Raw genomic sequence first — 15,304 nt, 5'->3', positions numbered from 1 at the left:
AAGCAAAATAAGAGACACCGCCCCAAGACTGCCGGCTCCTCCACCGGTGGCGACTTCAGCTATAGACGTTTCCCAGGCAGTGCGGCTGCGCCAACTCTGGCTCCTCCCACACATCCCGGAGCCTTGAGCCCCGCCTCGCCACCGCCACCCAGAAGCTCAGGCCTGCACCGAGCAGTTTAACATGGGTGCCGCTAGCTCCTCGGCTCTGGCTCGCCTCGGCCTCCCCGGGCAGCCGCGGTCCACCTGGCTCGGCGTCGCCGCGCTGGGACTGGCCGCGGTGGCGCTGGGGACCGTGGCCTGGCGTCGCGTGCGTCCCCGCCGGCGCCGGCAGCTGCAGCAGGTGGGGACCGTGTCGAAGGTTTGGATCTACCCGATCAAGTCCTGCAAGGGGGTGTCGGTGTGCGAGACCGAGTGCACCGATATGGGACTGCGCTGCGGCAAAGTGCGCGACAGGTAATGGCATGGGCATGGGCGAGGGAGGTAGGGCCTTGCCTGTCCCGGCTCGGAAGTGTGAGACCTCGATCCGGGTGCTCATCGGAGAGTGCAAACTCAGTGTGCCGAACCATGGTGAAATTAGAGAGACGGGTTCCACATTGCAACCTGCATTCTCCCCCCACAAACCAAGAAAGCAACGGTTTGTTGCGTCTGGGAAACTCGCGCACACGTGGGAAAGAATTGTCACCAACTGTCTGTCACACTGGGGACATTTGTGAACATGTTCTAGTTGAAACCGTAGTTTGTAAGTTCAAAAAATAGTAGTAGGGAGGCCTTCCAGGAGGAGAATTTTAGTTTTACAATATGCAAGTTTTCTCTAGAAGGGAGCAGAGCGCCTCGATTTTGGCTCCCACCCTTTTCAGCGTAGGTGATTGTTTAGCTATCAAGAGAAACTCGAATTGCTGCCAGAATTCCCTGGTCTTTTGATTCTTTAGCTGCGAGGACTATGCTTCTGGCCAAGGTAGTTTTGGAAAAGTGGATTGGACTCCTGGACTAGAGACTAGAGACTCCTCTGTCCCATGACCAGCCTTGTTGTCTGCCTTACTCTCCTAACTGTAGGATACTAGAAATACAAAAAGCCATTGGCTGAATGTTTTCAAGAATATTAGGTCCTTCCTTCCCTCTAGTTCTCATGATGACTTCAATGAGTAAGGAATGGAATTACATAGTTTGTGGGGTGGGGGGAGGGGGTAGCAGATGTTGGTATGTCTGTGGGGGGGTGCTGTGAGGGGCAGGGAGCTATTCACAAACCGGGGTAAAACAATCATAAAGGAGGTTAGAATGAAGAAAAGCGAAGACAGCTTGTCCTGGTGCAGAACAAACACATAAATGAGGAAACAGGCTCAGCCAGACTGTGTGAGGGCTGTGCTGAAGGGGGGCCAGCCTGGGCTGTGTCAGGTCCAGCTGTTACTGGGGCTAAGGGTGAACTCTTGGACAGCCTAGGTCAAGGGGCAAAACTGACCACATAGATATTTCTCAAGCCTCAAAAGGTATCGTTAGGGATAGGAAAGTGGTTCCCCGAGGCAGATTCAGCGTCACATGGATCCTGGTGGCAGGGCACCCCACCAATCTGCAACTCCTTAGCCTCACCCCACAGCCGGTTTGGGTTTTATGTTATTAAAGGGAATGCTGCCTTCCGTACCCTTCTCTTACAGGTGGGTGGTCCTCACCAGGCTGAGCACACAGATTTCATTCTTATAATTAGGATGTCTTCTGTGGCGGACATGGTAGTCATGCTTCGATGATATCTAGTCAGAGGAGGGAGTTTGCAGATTGGTCATTTAAGGAACTCCATAGAAGAGGCCGTCTGCCGCCCTGTGTTCATCCCAGGACACCTGTGTGTACTGACACTTGATGACTCCTGGCCTAAAGAAATGCGGGCTCCTGATCCTTTGGACAATACCATCTGGATGTTTTGCACGTGGGCTTTGCAGCTCATGGGCCTTTCTATCCCTCACTCTCATCCTAAGTTTCTAATGCTAGGGGTGGGGGTTGTTTGTTTAAAATTATCCTTTCCTGAGGGGCTGGGGATGTAGCTCTGTCCTAAGAGCGAGTACTTGCCTAATGTGCTTGTAGCCCTGGATTTTATCCTCCAGCACAGAAGTAACACTCCAGACAGCTGGAGCAGAATTTCAAGGTCATTCCCAGGTCGGCCTTGGTGAAGGCCAGCTGGTGCTGTAAACTTACCGCCTGCACACTGAAACAAATAAAATGCTCTCATTTCTCGAGAGTCCCGTTCCTGTGCAAATAAACTCTCATCACCAAGAATGAAGGCAACTTTTGTAGCATGTTGATCTCCCCCGGGTGATTCCTCTGCTGTAATTAAAGGTATTTACAGCCACTGTTGCGAAGGCAAGGATGTTTCAAGCTTATTCAAGTATGAAGGTTAAGAACTTGTTCTTGAGGCTGGAAAGACCTTGGGTACTGGGTACTGGATATTGTCCAACTCACGGGAGGTGCTGAAGCTCTGTGCTAATGAATGCTGGCCCAAGAAGGCTGGCCCGGGCTGCTTTCCTTCCTTTGAAGATGCTTAGTGCCAAAGAAATCGAATTGCAGGTAACTGAAATAGAAAAAGAGGAGGAGAAGAAAAAAAATCAAAGAAGTCAACCTAGTTCTTCATATGTCTGTCTTCAGGAGAGTCAGGTTTGAAGTTGTCTTCACACAAAGGTCGATGTGAAGATTTTCTTTAAAACTCTCAATTTCACCCAAGCCTGAGAATGTACTGTGACACCAGACCATATGCTGCTTTTCTTCATACAAGCAAATTCCTGAAAAGAAGATGATTTTAAAAGTTGGTAATTTTTTGAAGTTTGTGTCTTCCTCATTGCTAGTTAAGGAACTAACCATTTCAAAATAAACCGAGTGAGCGCTGAGCTCCATTCCTTGATGAACGATGAGAACATCAATGTGCTGTGTCAGCCATGGGACAAAAATCCCTCTGTGCTGACTCAGGAGGCTGAGGCAGAGACATTGCAAGTTAGACAATGTGATAGTTGCTAAGAATATAGTGACAAAAATAAACTCAGTTTGTTGGCTTTTCTTTCTTTCTTTTTTTTTTTTAAGGAACTTGAGGCCAGGCGGTGGTGGCGCACGCCTTTAATCCCAGCACTCGGGAGGCAGAGGCAGGCGGATCTCTGTGAGTTCGAGACCAGCCTGGTCTACAAGAGCTAGTTCCAGGACAGGCTCCAAAACCACAGAGAAACCCTGTCTTGAAAAACCAAATAAATAAATAAATAAATAAATAAAATAAAAGAACTTGAGGGTGTCTCACAGTTCACCACTATCAACCCGTGTTTTTCAGATAATCAGAGGATGGTGTGCTCATCATTAAGATTATCTTTTTCTCGGGGTTTAGTCGTCAGCCCCACGTTGGGCGCCATTATGTCGGAGCCCATGTGGGTCCAACATAGATTCCCTAACCCGGATAAAACGGAGTCACAAAAAATAAAACCAACACAACTTACAAGGTCATCTTTAAAAAGGCCAAAATGACTCTTTATTCTCAAAACATCTTATATCTCCATTCAATGGAAAAAAACACATTAGGCTGTCTCCAAGGCAACCAGGTGCCTGGGCTTAGGTCACGTCCACATCTAGCAGTCAGGTAGGCCATAAATTAACATCTCTATAAGACATCCTCTTAGTTACAAAAAAAAAAAAAACACCAAACCTCTAAACTTCTTAAGTCATCAGCTTTAGCCAACATCTCTCCTCAGGTAATCCACATTCTAACAAAAGAAACTAAAAACAACACATCCTGACTTTTGTTAAGGAGGCGACAGCTTGTCTGCAGAGCTATGTGCCTAGCTCAGACCAGACTAATGGCTACTGTGCCAAACCAAAATATGGGCCCACAAGCGTATGCCTGTCTGCCTCTCTGCAGGTTCTGGATGGTGGTTAAGGAGGATGGACATATGGTCACTGCCCGCCAGGAGCCTCGTCTCGTGCTGGTCTCCATCACCTTGGAGAACAACTATCTGACCCTCGAAGCCCCAGGCATGGACCCGATGGTTTTGCCTATCAAGCTGCCGTCTTCGAATAAGATCCATGACTGCAGGTGCGCTGCTGGGGGGCAGTGGGGAAGCTGCAACGGACCTGCGTTTCCTTTCATGTGTTATGATTCATGTTAGAACTGCAGAACAAGGCTCTGGTGCAGGAAAATGCTGAAGATGGTTAGTCTACAGGGTGTCGCTCAACTGTGAGAGACTGGTAAGGGTGCCCAGGACTAGCTTTTATTTATTTTACTTTGGAGATGGGTGTCTGACCTTCCAGGTTGACCTCCAACTTGTTACATAACCAAGGATGACTTTGAGCTTTTGACCGTTATGCCTTTACCCCCTGAATTCTGGGATTACAAGCCTGTACCACCATGCTCAGTTTGTCTGGTGCTGGGGATTGAACCCTGAGCTTTGTGTGTGCTAGGCTGTCACAGTCCCAACTGAAGAGGAAAGAGTTGCAAATGACTTTCACACAGGAAAACGGCCCCTTACATTGATGGGTGCCCAGACGTAGGTAGTGCTAACACGGAAGCCTCAGAGCTGACCAGAGGAATCTCGAGGAAGGGGAAACTGCAGCCCAGGGACTTTGCTTAGGCTTCGGCAGGAAGGAGAAAAAGCAAGGGGTTAATAAGCAGGGTTCAGTTGGCTGATTAGAATAGCTTCAGTGGTGTGGGGCAGGGGGGGTTAGGACGTAACAGCTGTGTGGCTTATAGTCCTGACTCCTCCTGTTCCCTGTAGGTAAGGACTCAATAAAGGAGGGTTTGCAAGTCATGCTTGCATGTGCCAAGACTGTTGTCGCTAGAAATATGTCTCTAGCTGGCCATAGGAGTGGCTTTCCCTTCTCCAAGGCCTCCAAGACAGGGAAGCAAAATGTGTGGCTGACCCACGTGTAAAATGGTTGATTTCCTAATGCCCACCCGTGCAACAGCGTGGGTGTGGAGGCCAGGGGGCCACTTAAAAGAATCCGTTCCTTTCTTCTACCCTGTGGTTCTGGGGATCATATTCAGGTCTTCAGGTTTGACAGCAAGTGCCCTAACCCACTGAGTCAGCTCGCTGGCCCTTGGAGAGACATTGTTGAGGGTTCTTAGCCGCCATCCAGACGAGAGAAGTTCCTGGAGACTTTACCCATTTAGCTCAGAGCTGGTGAAGGAGCACACTGGAACTTTCCAGTCTCTGAAGTGTGCCGCTGAGATTGAGGATGCAGGGCGGGGTATGAGTGTAGGCAGGGGTGAGGCCTCAGGCCTTGGCATCTGTTTGTATGTGGGCCCTCTTTCAGTGACCTATGTCCTGCTGGGTCTTGCCAGACTTTTTTTTTTTCTTTTTGTATGTGCATGCATGCATGCTACTGAAGATTAAAGCTGGGAGGCTTTGCTCTTTGATGCTGGGAAATCACAGAAACTTAGGTGTTTGCTGTGGGATGATGCAATGTCGTGGGTCCTTTGGTAACCAGGTGAATGCTGGGATTAGGACCAGGGTTCTGGGAACACTAAGTGAGCGTTCTGCCCTTGAGCAGTGCACTCAGCCCTCAGCCAAGCTTTTCCTTTCTTTTCTTTTTTCTATTTTGAGAGGGAGTCTCACTGTGCATCTCTGGCTGGCTTGGAACTCTGTTAGACTAGGCTGGTCTCAAACTCACAGAGACTGCCTGCCTCCACCTCCTGAGTGCTGGGATTAATGGTGTGCAGTACCGTGCCTCAACCTAGCCTTTCAACCCCGAGGAAACAGGTACAATCCGCGCCTTGGACTCATAGAAGAGTCTCATGTTCGTTCAGAACGTCGGAGCTGAAATCCATCCTTCATGCTTCCTAACTCCCCAAATTCTAAAGCAATTCCTTGCTGAGTGCAGTGTGCCTCAGTAAGCCTGTAGATGAACATCCCTAGTTTCAGCTTACATAGGAGGAAAGCAGACTTTGATCCCCCACCCCACCCCACAGAGAGGTGGGAGGAAGGGAGGAAGGGAGGGGAGCAGATCAGTGAGCAGCTGGGGTTCAGTCCATGCACCTCTTAGTCTTCTTTTATTCCCTGCGTGCAGAAAGGGGGGAACAGTTTCCACAAATGATAGGTTTTGAAGAGAAAAATCAACATGCCGCTTATATTGTAGTTGAGAACTTGTGGCTGTGTGATGAGTGTGTCCATTCCCAGGGTGGGGCCTGCTCACTGTCACCCACAGCGACTTTTCTCTCCACGGGTCTTCACCTGTTCACACAGATTGCTCTGGGGAGGCTCGGATGCTCCCTGGAAGCCAAGGATAGAAGAGACCTTGTGAGAAAGAGATCGTGTGGAGGTCAGAGGACAGTTTGAGGGGGTCAGTTCTCTCCTTCCACCATGTGGGTCCCAGGGACTGAACTCAAGTTGTCAGGCTTGGCGGCAAGCGCCTTTACCCATGGAGCCCTCTCTCCAGACCAGTGTTAAAATGTTTAGGGCAGTTACTGGCCAGTAGTGTTTCTCGATATCGCAGGTCTCTGGGTGGTTATCTGAAAATGTCGCGTGTAGGTGGGTGTGGTGACATGTGCCCCGTCTGTGGTGACAGAAAGCCCATGAGTTCAAGACCAGCCTGGCCTACATGATGAAAAGGGCCTGCTGCTAGCCTTTGAAGGGAGGGGGACGAAAGAAAACTTCAGACGTAGCAAATAGTCTTTGGGGTCTAGCTTTAAAGACTATCTGAGCAATGGCTTATTTTAACTTGAAATTTAAGTCCAGATAAATTAGGTACACAAGTATTGGTTGACTTCTTAAACGTATTTAAGATACAAGAGAAATGACATTGACTCCAGACAGTCCAATCCAGTTATTTTTTATTTGTAACTGAAAAGGGAAAAGAAACCAAGGTCATGCGAGATAGGAAAGAAAGTGGGTGGTTTGCATCAGTGACCATGATACTTCGGCTGAGCGCCAAATGCTTGGGTGTTTTCTCTCCCAATGATCAGTTCTCCAGCGGACATCAGACGGTGTCTCACAGTCCAAACCTAACACCATCTGCCAGGAGACAGCCTCAGTTTCAGCAGAGTAAGGACTGGTCTCTTGAGAATGCCTCCTGTGATGCCCAAATCCGCGAAGCCAGCAAGGAGTCCCATATGTAAAAAAGCAAAGAGCCTTTATTTTATGCAAACTCTCTCTGCGTGTCCAACATACTAGAATAAACGGAGAGCCCCAAGCCCAGTTAAGAATTGGGTTTTTATAGTAGTAAAGGTGGGGGTGAGGGGTTTCTGAGGTTCAGGACCCCTGATTGACTAACATTTTCTAGGGGTGTCCTGGTGAGTGTGTGCTGGCAGGTGGTCCTATCTATAGCAGTTGGAATGCTGGGCATTTCCTTTGGATGGTCTGGTTTTGGTGGTGTTCAAGTAATCTCAGTTTGAGGTTCTTTCTGCAGCCAGGTATTGCTTCAGGGTAAACTACTGAGACTCAGGCCTCCATTTAAATTTATTGATGATTGAATCATACTCTGGAAGATGATAATGGTTGGCAGTAAAGAACTTCCTTGGGTGACCTGCCCATACTTAGCTTATCATGGCTGGCTCCCACGCCTCCCAGGTCTGACACTAGTAGCTGTGCTAGCTAGAGCTAGTAGTTAGCTACCTGAGCCTCCGACCCATCAGCTGTGACTTGACTCCTGCAGCCTCCTTCTTGGGTTCAGTTCCTCAGAATGCCTCACAGAATTCAGCAAACATGTTTGCCAGTTGTTTGCAAAAGGCACTCCAAGGCAAAGGAGGAGGAGGCAGATGAAGAAGTGGAGAGGGCAAGGTGTGGGGGGTGGAACCCCTGTGTACTCTCTGAGCATGCTGCCCCCTAGGTGCCATGCTCTGCACCAGCCAGAGAATGATCTGTGGCAGTCATGCTTTGGATTTTGAATGAGTGAGTTTACTAAGTATATGTTAAAAAAAAAAAAAAGTAAAAGTAAATAAATAAATAGCCAGAGACAGAGAGGCAGATAGACAGACAGACAATAATAAAACATCATCGAATTGGGTGCTCCATACATCCAGCAGGAAGCCCCTTTAAGACAATCAGTTGGAGTTTCCAATAGAGTCCCAGGCAGAGCAGAACCTCCCCCAGGTGGAGCTTCCAAGTACAAGATCAAGGAGCAACAGACAGAGATGACATCATCAAATGGGGTCCTCTAACATCCAGCAGAGACCTCTGACAGTCATTTGGAGTTCCCAGTTGAGTGTTTTCTTTGTGGCTGTATTTGGGCCTTCTCTTTCCCGTTTGCCTACAAGATAAACAATAGTGGCAATTGTTGCGAATGGTTTACCTTGAGCTGTTTCGAGGGCACAGTGCTTTCCCTCTCCGGCTGTTTCGAGGGCACAGTGCTTTCCCTCTTGGGCTGTTTCTTCCTCGCTACCATAGAGGAAGGGAAGGGAGCAGCCACATCCCAGGACAGTGGGCCCTGCAGGGCGCTTTGAGACACACATGCTCTGGTCTGAAATGGGGGAGGAGGCTCACCTCCTTCAAGCCAGCTTCACTGTGCGCTAAGCAACCTGGAAGCTCTCTGAACCAGGCCCTTTCAGCTTTTATTATATAGGTGTGATTGATAAAAATAATTATTTGGCTTTTATTACATAGGTGTGATTGATAAAAATAATTAGCCATTGATCACCTCAATCTTCAGCCTCTGCCCCTTGGAGGCAGGGGAAGGGCAGTGGGGTGGTGCTAAATCCAGACTTCTGATCTTGGGGTCGGCTCCCCTGGCAATCAGTTCCTGAGCGAGCTGGTTCATTTCCTGCAGGGGCCTGGGACTTGGACTCAGGTTCAGCATGGTGGTAATCGTCTTTACCATCTGGGTCGTCTTGCTGGTCCCATGCTTATGTTTTAATGGAACAGGAAGAAAGAAATTACCTTTGGTCTAACAAAAAGCCTTTGAAGTCTAGCCTTCAAGCTAACTAAGTTATAAGAATAAATAAAAATTTAAAAAAAGACTTGAAGAAAGACTAAGTAACATTTGATTATTATATGTAATTTGACACACACACATACACACATATATGTAGCTATAATTGTTATGTGCAGAAGTGGCAGTTGTCAATCTTTTTTCCCTAAAAATAAAAAAAGAAAATAGTAGCTTCAATTTTGCAAAGTCCAACTGAAGTTTTATTTTTTTGCAACTGAACAGAGAAACCAAACCAAAAAAGCTGGTGAGCTAGGAAGATATCTTAGTTATTTCTCTGTTGTTATGAAGAGACATCATGACCAAAGCAACATATGAAAGAAAGTGTTTAGTTGGGGCTTCCAGTGTCAGAGGGTGAGTCCACTGTGGCGGGGAGCATGGCAGTAGCATGGCAGACACGGTGCTGGAGCATAGCTGAGAGTTTGCATTCTGCTCAGTAGGTGGAAGGATCAAGCTTAATCCTGGAACAAGCTCTTGTAGACTATGCTGGCCTTGAACTCACAGAGATCCGCCTGCCATTGCCTCTCGAGTGCTGGGATTAAAGGCGCGCGCCACCGCGGCCTGGCTGATGCAGGTTTTTGGTACAGGCTTTTAAAACCTCAAAGCCCACACCCTCAGTGACACTCCTCTTCCAACAAGGCCACTCCTCCTAATTCTTCCCTAACTGTTTCACCAACTGGGGACCACGTAATCAAACATATGAGCCTGTGCATGGTATTCTCATCCAAGCCACCATGGAAGGCAAGAAGCATGCATTTCACTCCCTAATACAGAGTGTATCACCTCTGCGTCCTCAGTGAGTATGTATTCCCTCTACCAGCAAACCTCCTCCAGCACACACCAGCGCCCAGCAATCCATCCCGACTCCATCTGCCTGAAGTCTGCATCGGCTCTCACAGGTTAAGGACTTGGTCCCATTAGTCTATTCCTAGCTTTGGACACCAGTGAGGGCGGCAGGCTGACTCTGACTTACCACCCCCACCCTGGGTTCTGTTCATTGCTAGAGTGTCTCTTAGAAACTGGGAATCATGTTTGCCGAGTGCTTGTGAAGGATGTTCTAAGGGCTAAGGGCGAGATGAGCCCAACAGGTAGGGAGCTGAACGCTCGTGTGCTTTCTGGGTGTGCCTCCCTTTACACACCTCTAGGTGTTCAGCGTTGGCAGACTCTTTGAACCTAGTCCTTTGGGCTTTTATGGAAACTTTATTACACAGCATCCTTGATAAAATTGTTGACTATCAATCGACTCAACCTTCAGCCTCTGCCCCTTCCTTGGAGGTTGGGGATTGTGGGACTAGAGTCCAGACCTCTGATCTTGGGGTTGGCTCCCCTGGCTTCAGGTAGCTTAGGAGCCCCCAGCCTCAGTCACCCCTGTCTTACCACTGGCCACTGTGTGGACAGTTTCTCCAACACCATGTGGCTTCCACTGTGTAAGTCTGTGGCAACCCGTGTGCTCATTCTTTTCTTTGTGCTTATATGATATGAACAATATTCTGTGAGTCTTCTTTAAAGTTTCTGTTTATTAATTTTGATGATGTGTGTGTGTCTCTGTGGGCGAGTATGGTGTAGGTGCCCTCAGAGAGTATAGATTCCCTGTGTGTGTGTCAGGTTCCCTGGAGCTGGAATTTCAGGCCATGCTGAGCTAACTGACCCTCCTCCAGGAGAGCAGCAAGCCCTCATAACCACCGAGTCATCTCCAGCCCCCTTACAGACATTCTCGTTGTGTCTTCTGAGAAGACAAGTTGGGTGAGGTCAGTTCTCTTCTACCATGTAGGATCCCAGGGATTGAACTCGGGTTGTGCAGCTTGTCCTTCACTCCTTAGCTGCTTAGCCGTCCTGCCAGCCCCAAGGTATGGATTTTAAGTGTAGGCTACCTAGACCAGTAGACGTGTAGCATTTATTTATTTACTTGTTTATTTAAAGACAGAGTCTTGCTGTGTAGCTCAAGCTGGCCTAGAATTTTCTGTGTAGCCCAGGCTGGTCCAAATGCTTAAACCTCCTGCCTCTGACCTCCCAGTGCTTAGATTATAGGTATATACAAAACAGGAGGCACTAGACATGCCAAACTGTTTTCTAAGGTGAGTGTGCTGGTTTGTACCTCCTCAGAGTAGGGTCTGTTGGGTAAGCCTGGGGTTAGTTCTTACCACAGAGCTGTTTTGTTTTGCATCAGCAGGCACAGTCGTGGTAGAAGAATGCCTGGTATCAGCTGAAAGGACCCTGGTTGGTCGGCATCCTCTTGCCATGTTAGGCACCTTTCTACTTTTCCAAGGGCCAGTGACAGTCTCCTGTATTAGGGTGGTCGGTACGGAGTGGAAGTGCGTGCAGTTACATGGGGGCAGTGTTCTGAAGGAGCTGGAGGACACCTTGGTACTGCTCCTCAGCGGGTGGGATGTTTTGAAGAGTAGAGTGATTGCAGTTTTAGGAGTAGGGCTGGAGGTATGGATCCAAACAGTGCTCCAAGAAGGGTTTCTGCTAGAAGGAAGGGGCCCTAGGAGGGGTCTTAACAGAAGGGTGTCGAGATTTGACAACAGGGGTTGTGGTGGTAATGCTCATAATCCCAGCTCTGGGACAGGGAGTATTCTGAGCCTTTAGGAGTCAGAAGTTCAACTGTTAGTGAGTATTCTGAGTGTTTGTTGAGCCCCTTTGCACACATCCCCTCGGGCATCCTCCCACTGGCGCTGGCACAGCATTCACACAGGCTCTGTGTGTGTGTGCACGCCTGCGTGCAGTTCTTATGGCATGGGAGGACAGGGCAAACTTTTATCCAGATTCTTAAATCCATAGTTTGCACCAGAGGTTCCCCCTCGCCCCCGCCCGCATCTTAGTTAGGGTTTCTATTGCGGTGAAGAGACACCATGTCCACGGCAACTCCTATAAGAAAACATCTCCTTGGGGCTAGCTTACAGTTTTAGAGGTTCAGTCCATTATCGTCATGGTGGGAAGCATGGCAGTGGGCGGGCAGACGTGGTGCTGGCTGCATCTTGACCAGAAGGCAACAGGGAGTGTCTGACTGTCACACAGAGTAAAGCTTGTGCACAAGAGACCTCAAAGCCCACCCCCACAGTGACACACTTACTCCAACAAGGCCATGCCTCCTAATAGTGCCACTCCCTTTGGGGACCATTTTTTTCATGCCCCCCCATTATAGTGCTGGGAATGGAACCCAGGGCCTTGTCTATGCTAAGTAAGTACTCTACCACTGGGCTAGCCAGACCTCATTTCTTGGTTTTGTTTGGTTTGGTTGGTTGTTTTTAAAATAGAACTTTGTTATGCTTCCTTTCGCAACACATCTTCTGGAACTGGAATGATGAAGAGTCAGTTAGCCTGGCCCCTGTGCAAGAATAACACAGATTTGCTGAATGTTCCATAATTTTCTCAAAACAAATAAATAAATATAAAAATAAACAAATGGATATTAAAATTTAAAAAGTTGTATACATAATAAATAAATCTTTAAAAAAAAGTCGGTGTTATATAATTCAAGGAAATGAAGTTAGATTGAAATATTTGCATATCAATCTGTGTGTGAAAGACACACTTTTTTTTTTCGAGACAGGGTTTCTCTGTAGCTTTGGTGCCTGTCCCGGAACTAGCTCTTGTAGACCAGGCTGGCCTCGAACGCCCAGAGATCTGTCTGCCTCTGCCTCCCGAGTGCTGGGATTAAAGGCGTGCACCACCACCGCCTGGCAAGACACACAATTTTAACAGCTAATATGGAGAAGTCAATTTAAAGCAAGCCAGGCGCACAGCAGAGCACAGTATGGTCACATCTGTGTTCACCCCCTCCCAGTAGGTAGGCATAACGTGCTTATCTCCGGTGTACAGTGGGAGACAGAAGTGTTAAGTTTACTTAAGGCCAACAGACCAAGGAAATGACTGACCAATCTGAACCAGGTCTGAGAATTTCCAACCAGAGATGCACCTGCTCCAGGCAACCCTCCCCGCTTCGGAAAGAAACCCAAATCATTGGTATTTGTAATGGTCCGGGAGCCTAGCCACGTAGGTGACCAGAAGTGTGTCAGAAACGCAAAGTTCCAGGTTCCAACTCCAGCCCAGTGGCCCAGAGTCTGCATCTGAACAAGTGTCTAGGTGATTCGTAGACATGGGAGCTGGAGAGCTCCTCCCCAGAGCGTTTGCTGGACCTTCGGCTCTTTCCTGGCCCCTCTCTGAAAACCTCTTAGCAGCCGTTGGTGTATTTGGTGTGCCAATACAAGTAACCCGGTGTCCTCTTGCAACCCTCCCAGGCTATTCGGTCTCGACATTAAAGGCAGAGATTGTGGCGATGAGGTGGCCCAGTGGTTCACCAACTACCTGAAGACGCAACCCTACAGGTTGGTTCAGTTTGATACCAGCATGAAAGGAAGGACAACGAAGAAACTGTACCCTTCTGAAAGCTACCTCCAGAATTATGAGGTGAGTGTACAGTCTTCCTTCCTTCTACCCGCTACCCTGGGCCCTCTGTGCTTTCTTCTCTGTCTATAGAGCCCTTTGGGAGGCTTCAGTTAGGAAACCTTGGCAGTGGTTCAGGAGGGTGGTCCAGGGTACAACCTACACATTAAGGATGGAGAGGGACTTGGGTTGAGGGCTGTCTCAGTGCTGGGACTTCCGAGGTGCCTGGAGGGTTAGGTACAGGTACGGGAGATGTGTTGAGGGCGGGGCCGGGGCTGACTTGTGGGGAGATGGGGACTCAGGAGGAAACTGGCTGGAAGCTGAGTGTGGCTCATGCCCGTAATCCCAGCACTCAGGAGGCTAAGATAGGAGGATTGCGTGAATTTAAGGCCAGCCTGGGCTCAAGGTGAGACCGTGTCCCAGAGAGGAAAGAAAGAGAAGAAGCCTGGCTGCAAGTGAAGGTGAAATATTGGGATTAAGTGTGCCTTTCCCGATGCAGGCTTTCTCCAGGCTACCTTCACTGCCTGTGTATGTGACAGCTGTGTCATAGGCCAGCAAGGCAGCCCCTGCCAGGGAAAGCTACAGCAAGCCACTAGGTCCCTCAGGGATACCCATCCAAAGCCAAGGCATGCTTATCTATTATTATTAATATTATTCGTGATAGTGTTATTTGCTTTGTCACCAATGTTCCTCACCTAAAGCAGCGTCAGGTATCTCCTGGTGATTAGTAGGTTTTGGACAGATGGTTAGTGCTAATGAAACCATTACTGGGTGTACTCCATCGGCAGCAGACTCTTCCTTGTGTGATGAGGAAGGAAAGCAGGGTGATGAATAACAGCCCCCCAGTGTGGTGGTGCATACCTCTAATCCTAGCATTCCTGGGGGAGAGGCTATGGCTCTCTGTGAGTTCAAACACAGCTTGATCTACCTAATAAATTCTAGGACATCCAGGGCTATCTAGTCCCTGTCTCAAATAAATACATAAGTAATTTAAGAAAATTGGCCGGGTGGTGGCAGCACACACCTTTAATCCCTGCACTTGAGAGGCAGAGGCAGGCGAATCTTTGTGAGTTCGAGACCAGCCTGGTCTACAAGAGCTAGTTCCAGGACTGGCTCCAAAGCTACAGAGAAACCGTGTCTCGAAAAACCAATAATAATAATAATAATAATAATAACAACAACAACAACAAGAGCCAGCTAGAGCTGCTGCCTTGTTGGGTGTATAGCTAGAAGCCATGTTTCAGTGCTCACATCCTGTCTATGAGCCTCCCCAACCCCCTTCCGCAATTGCCTCTCCTGAATATAGCTCTCCCCTTCCACACTTCAGAGGTTTCCTGTCTGGGCTCTGCAATGCCAGGGGGCAGAGAGGCCTGACTGTCCTGTGTCCTGTAACAGGTAGCCTACCCAGACTGCAGCCCCATCCACATGATTTCTGAAGCCTCCTTAGTGGATCTCAACACCAGGCTGAAGAAGAAAGTGACGATGGAATACTTCAGGCCAAACATTGTGGTGTCAGGCTGTGAGGCTTTCGAGGAGGTAAGGGGTCACTGCCACAGACGTCAGACTCAGATGTGCTGCCCTCAGAGCTGGTGGATCTGAAGGAAGCTCCCGCAGTGACCCAGATGCCGCTGGGCTGGTGGTGGGGACACCCCTTCCCTCAGATTCTCTATGGCGGCTAATGACCTCCTGATAGGGACCTTGGGTATTAGATGTAGTCTAGACTGGCCTTGAACACACTCTGTTGCCTAGGCTGGCATTGAACCTATTCTTTAATGCTGGCCTTGAATCCACTCTATGGTCCAGGCTGACCCTGAACCCACTTTGTAGCCTGGGCTGGTCTTGAACTTTTGATTCTCCTGGTTCCCTCCTAAGTGACAAGGATTTCAGGCCTGTGACATCAGGCCCAACTAATAACAAACATTTTTAACACAGCATGCCAGTTCACTCAGTGTTTAACAGGTGTCTGATGGCTTCATCAGAATGAACACTGGGACAGACGACTTGGAAACTCAAGCAGCGAGAAGCAGGCAGGGCGACCAGGAAT

General features: G+C 48.7%; 1 protein-coding gene across 1 annotated transcript in view; it reads left to right on the top strand.

The window, feature by feature from the left end:
- The window catches only part of Mtarc2 (mitochondrial amidoxime reducing component 2), a 34,785-nt gene continuing 19,481 nt past the window's right edge, over positions 1 to 15,304 (top strand). Inside the window, exons 1-4 of the mRNA XM_057769898.1 lie at positions 1 to 453; positions 3,878 to 4,051; positions 13,116 to 13,284; positions 14,656 to 14,796. Of these exons, the coding sequence (XP_057625881.1) occupies positions 182 to 453; positions 3,878 to 4,051; positions 13,116 to 13,284; positions 14,656 to 14,796 (756 nt within the window). The 5' untranslated portion in view covers positions 1 to 181. The remainder of the gene's footprint in view (positions 454 to 3,877; positions 4,052 to 13,115; positions 13,285 to 14,655; positions 14,797 to 15,304) is intronic.

Source organism: Chionomys nivalis, chromosome 5, assembly GCF_950005125.1.
Source record: "Chionomys nivalis chromosome 5, mChiNiv1.1, whole genome shotgun sequence".
Taxonomy (NCBI): domain Eukaryota; kingdom Metazoa; phylum Chordata; class Mammalia; order Rodentia; family Cricetidae; genus Chionomys; species Chionomys nivalis.
Note: the sequence above shows the minus strand (reverse complement) of the source record. Positions and strands in the feature narration are given on the sequence as shown.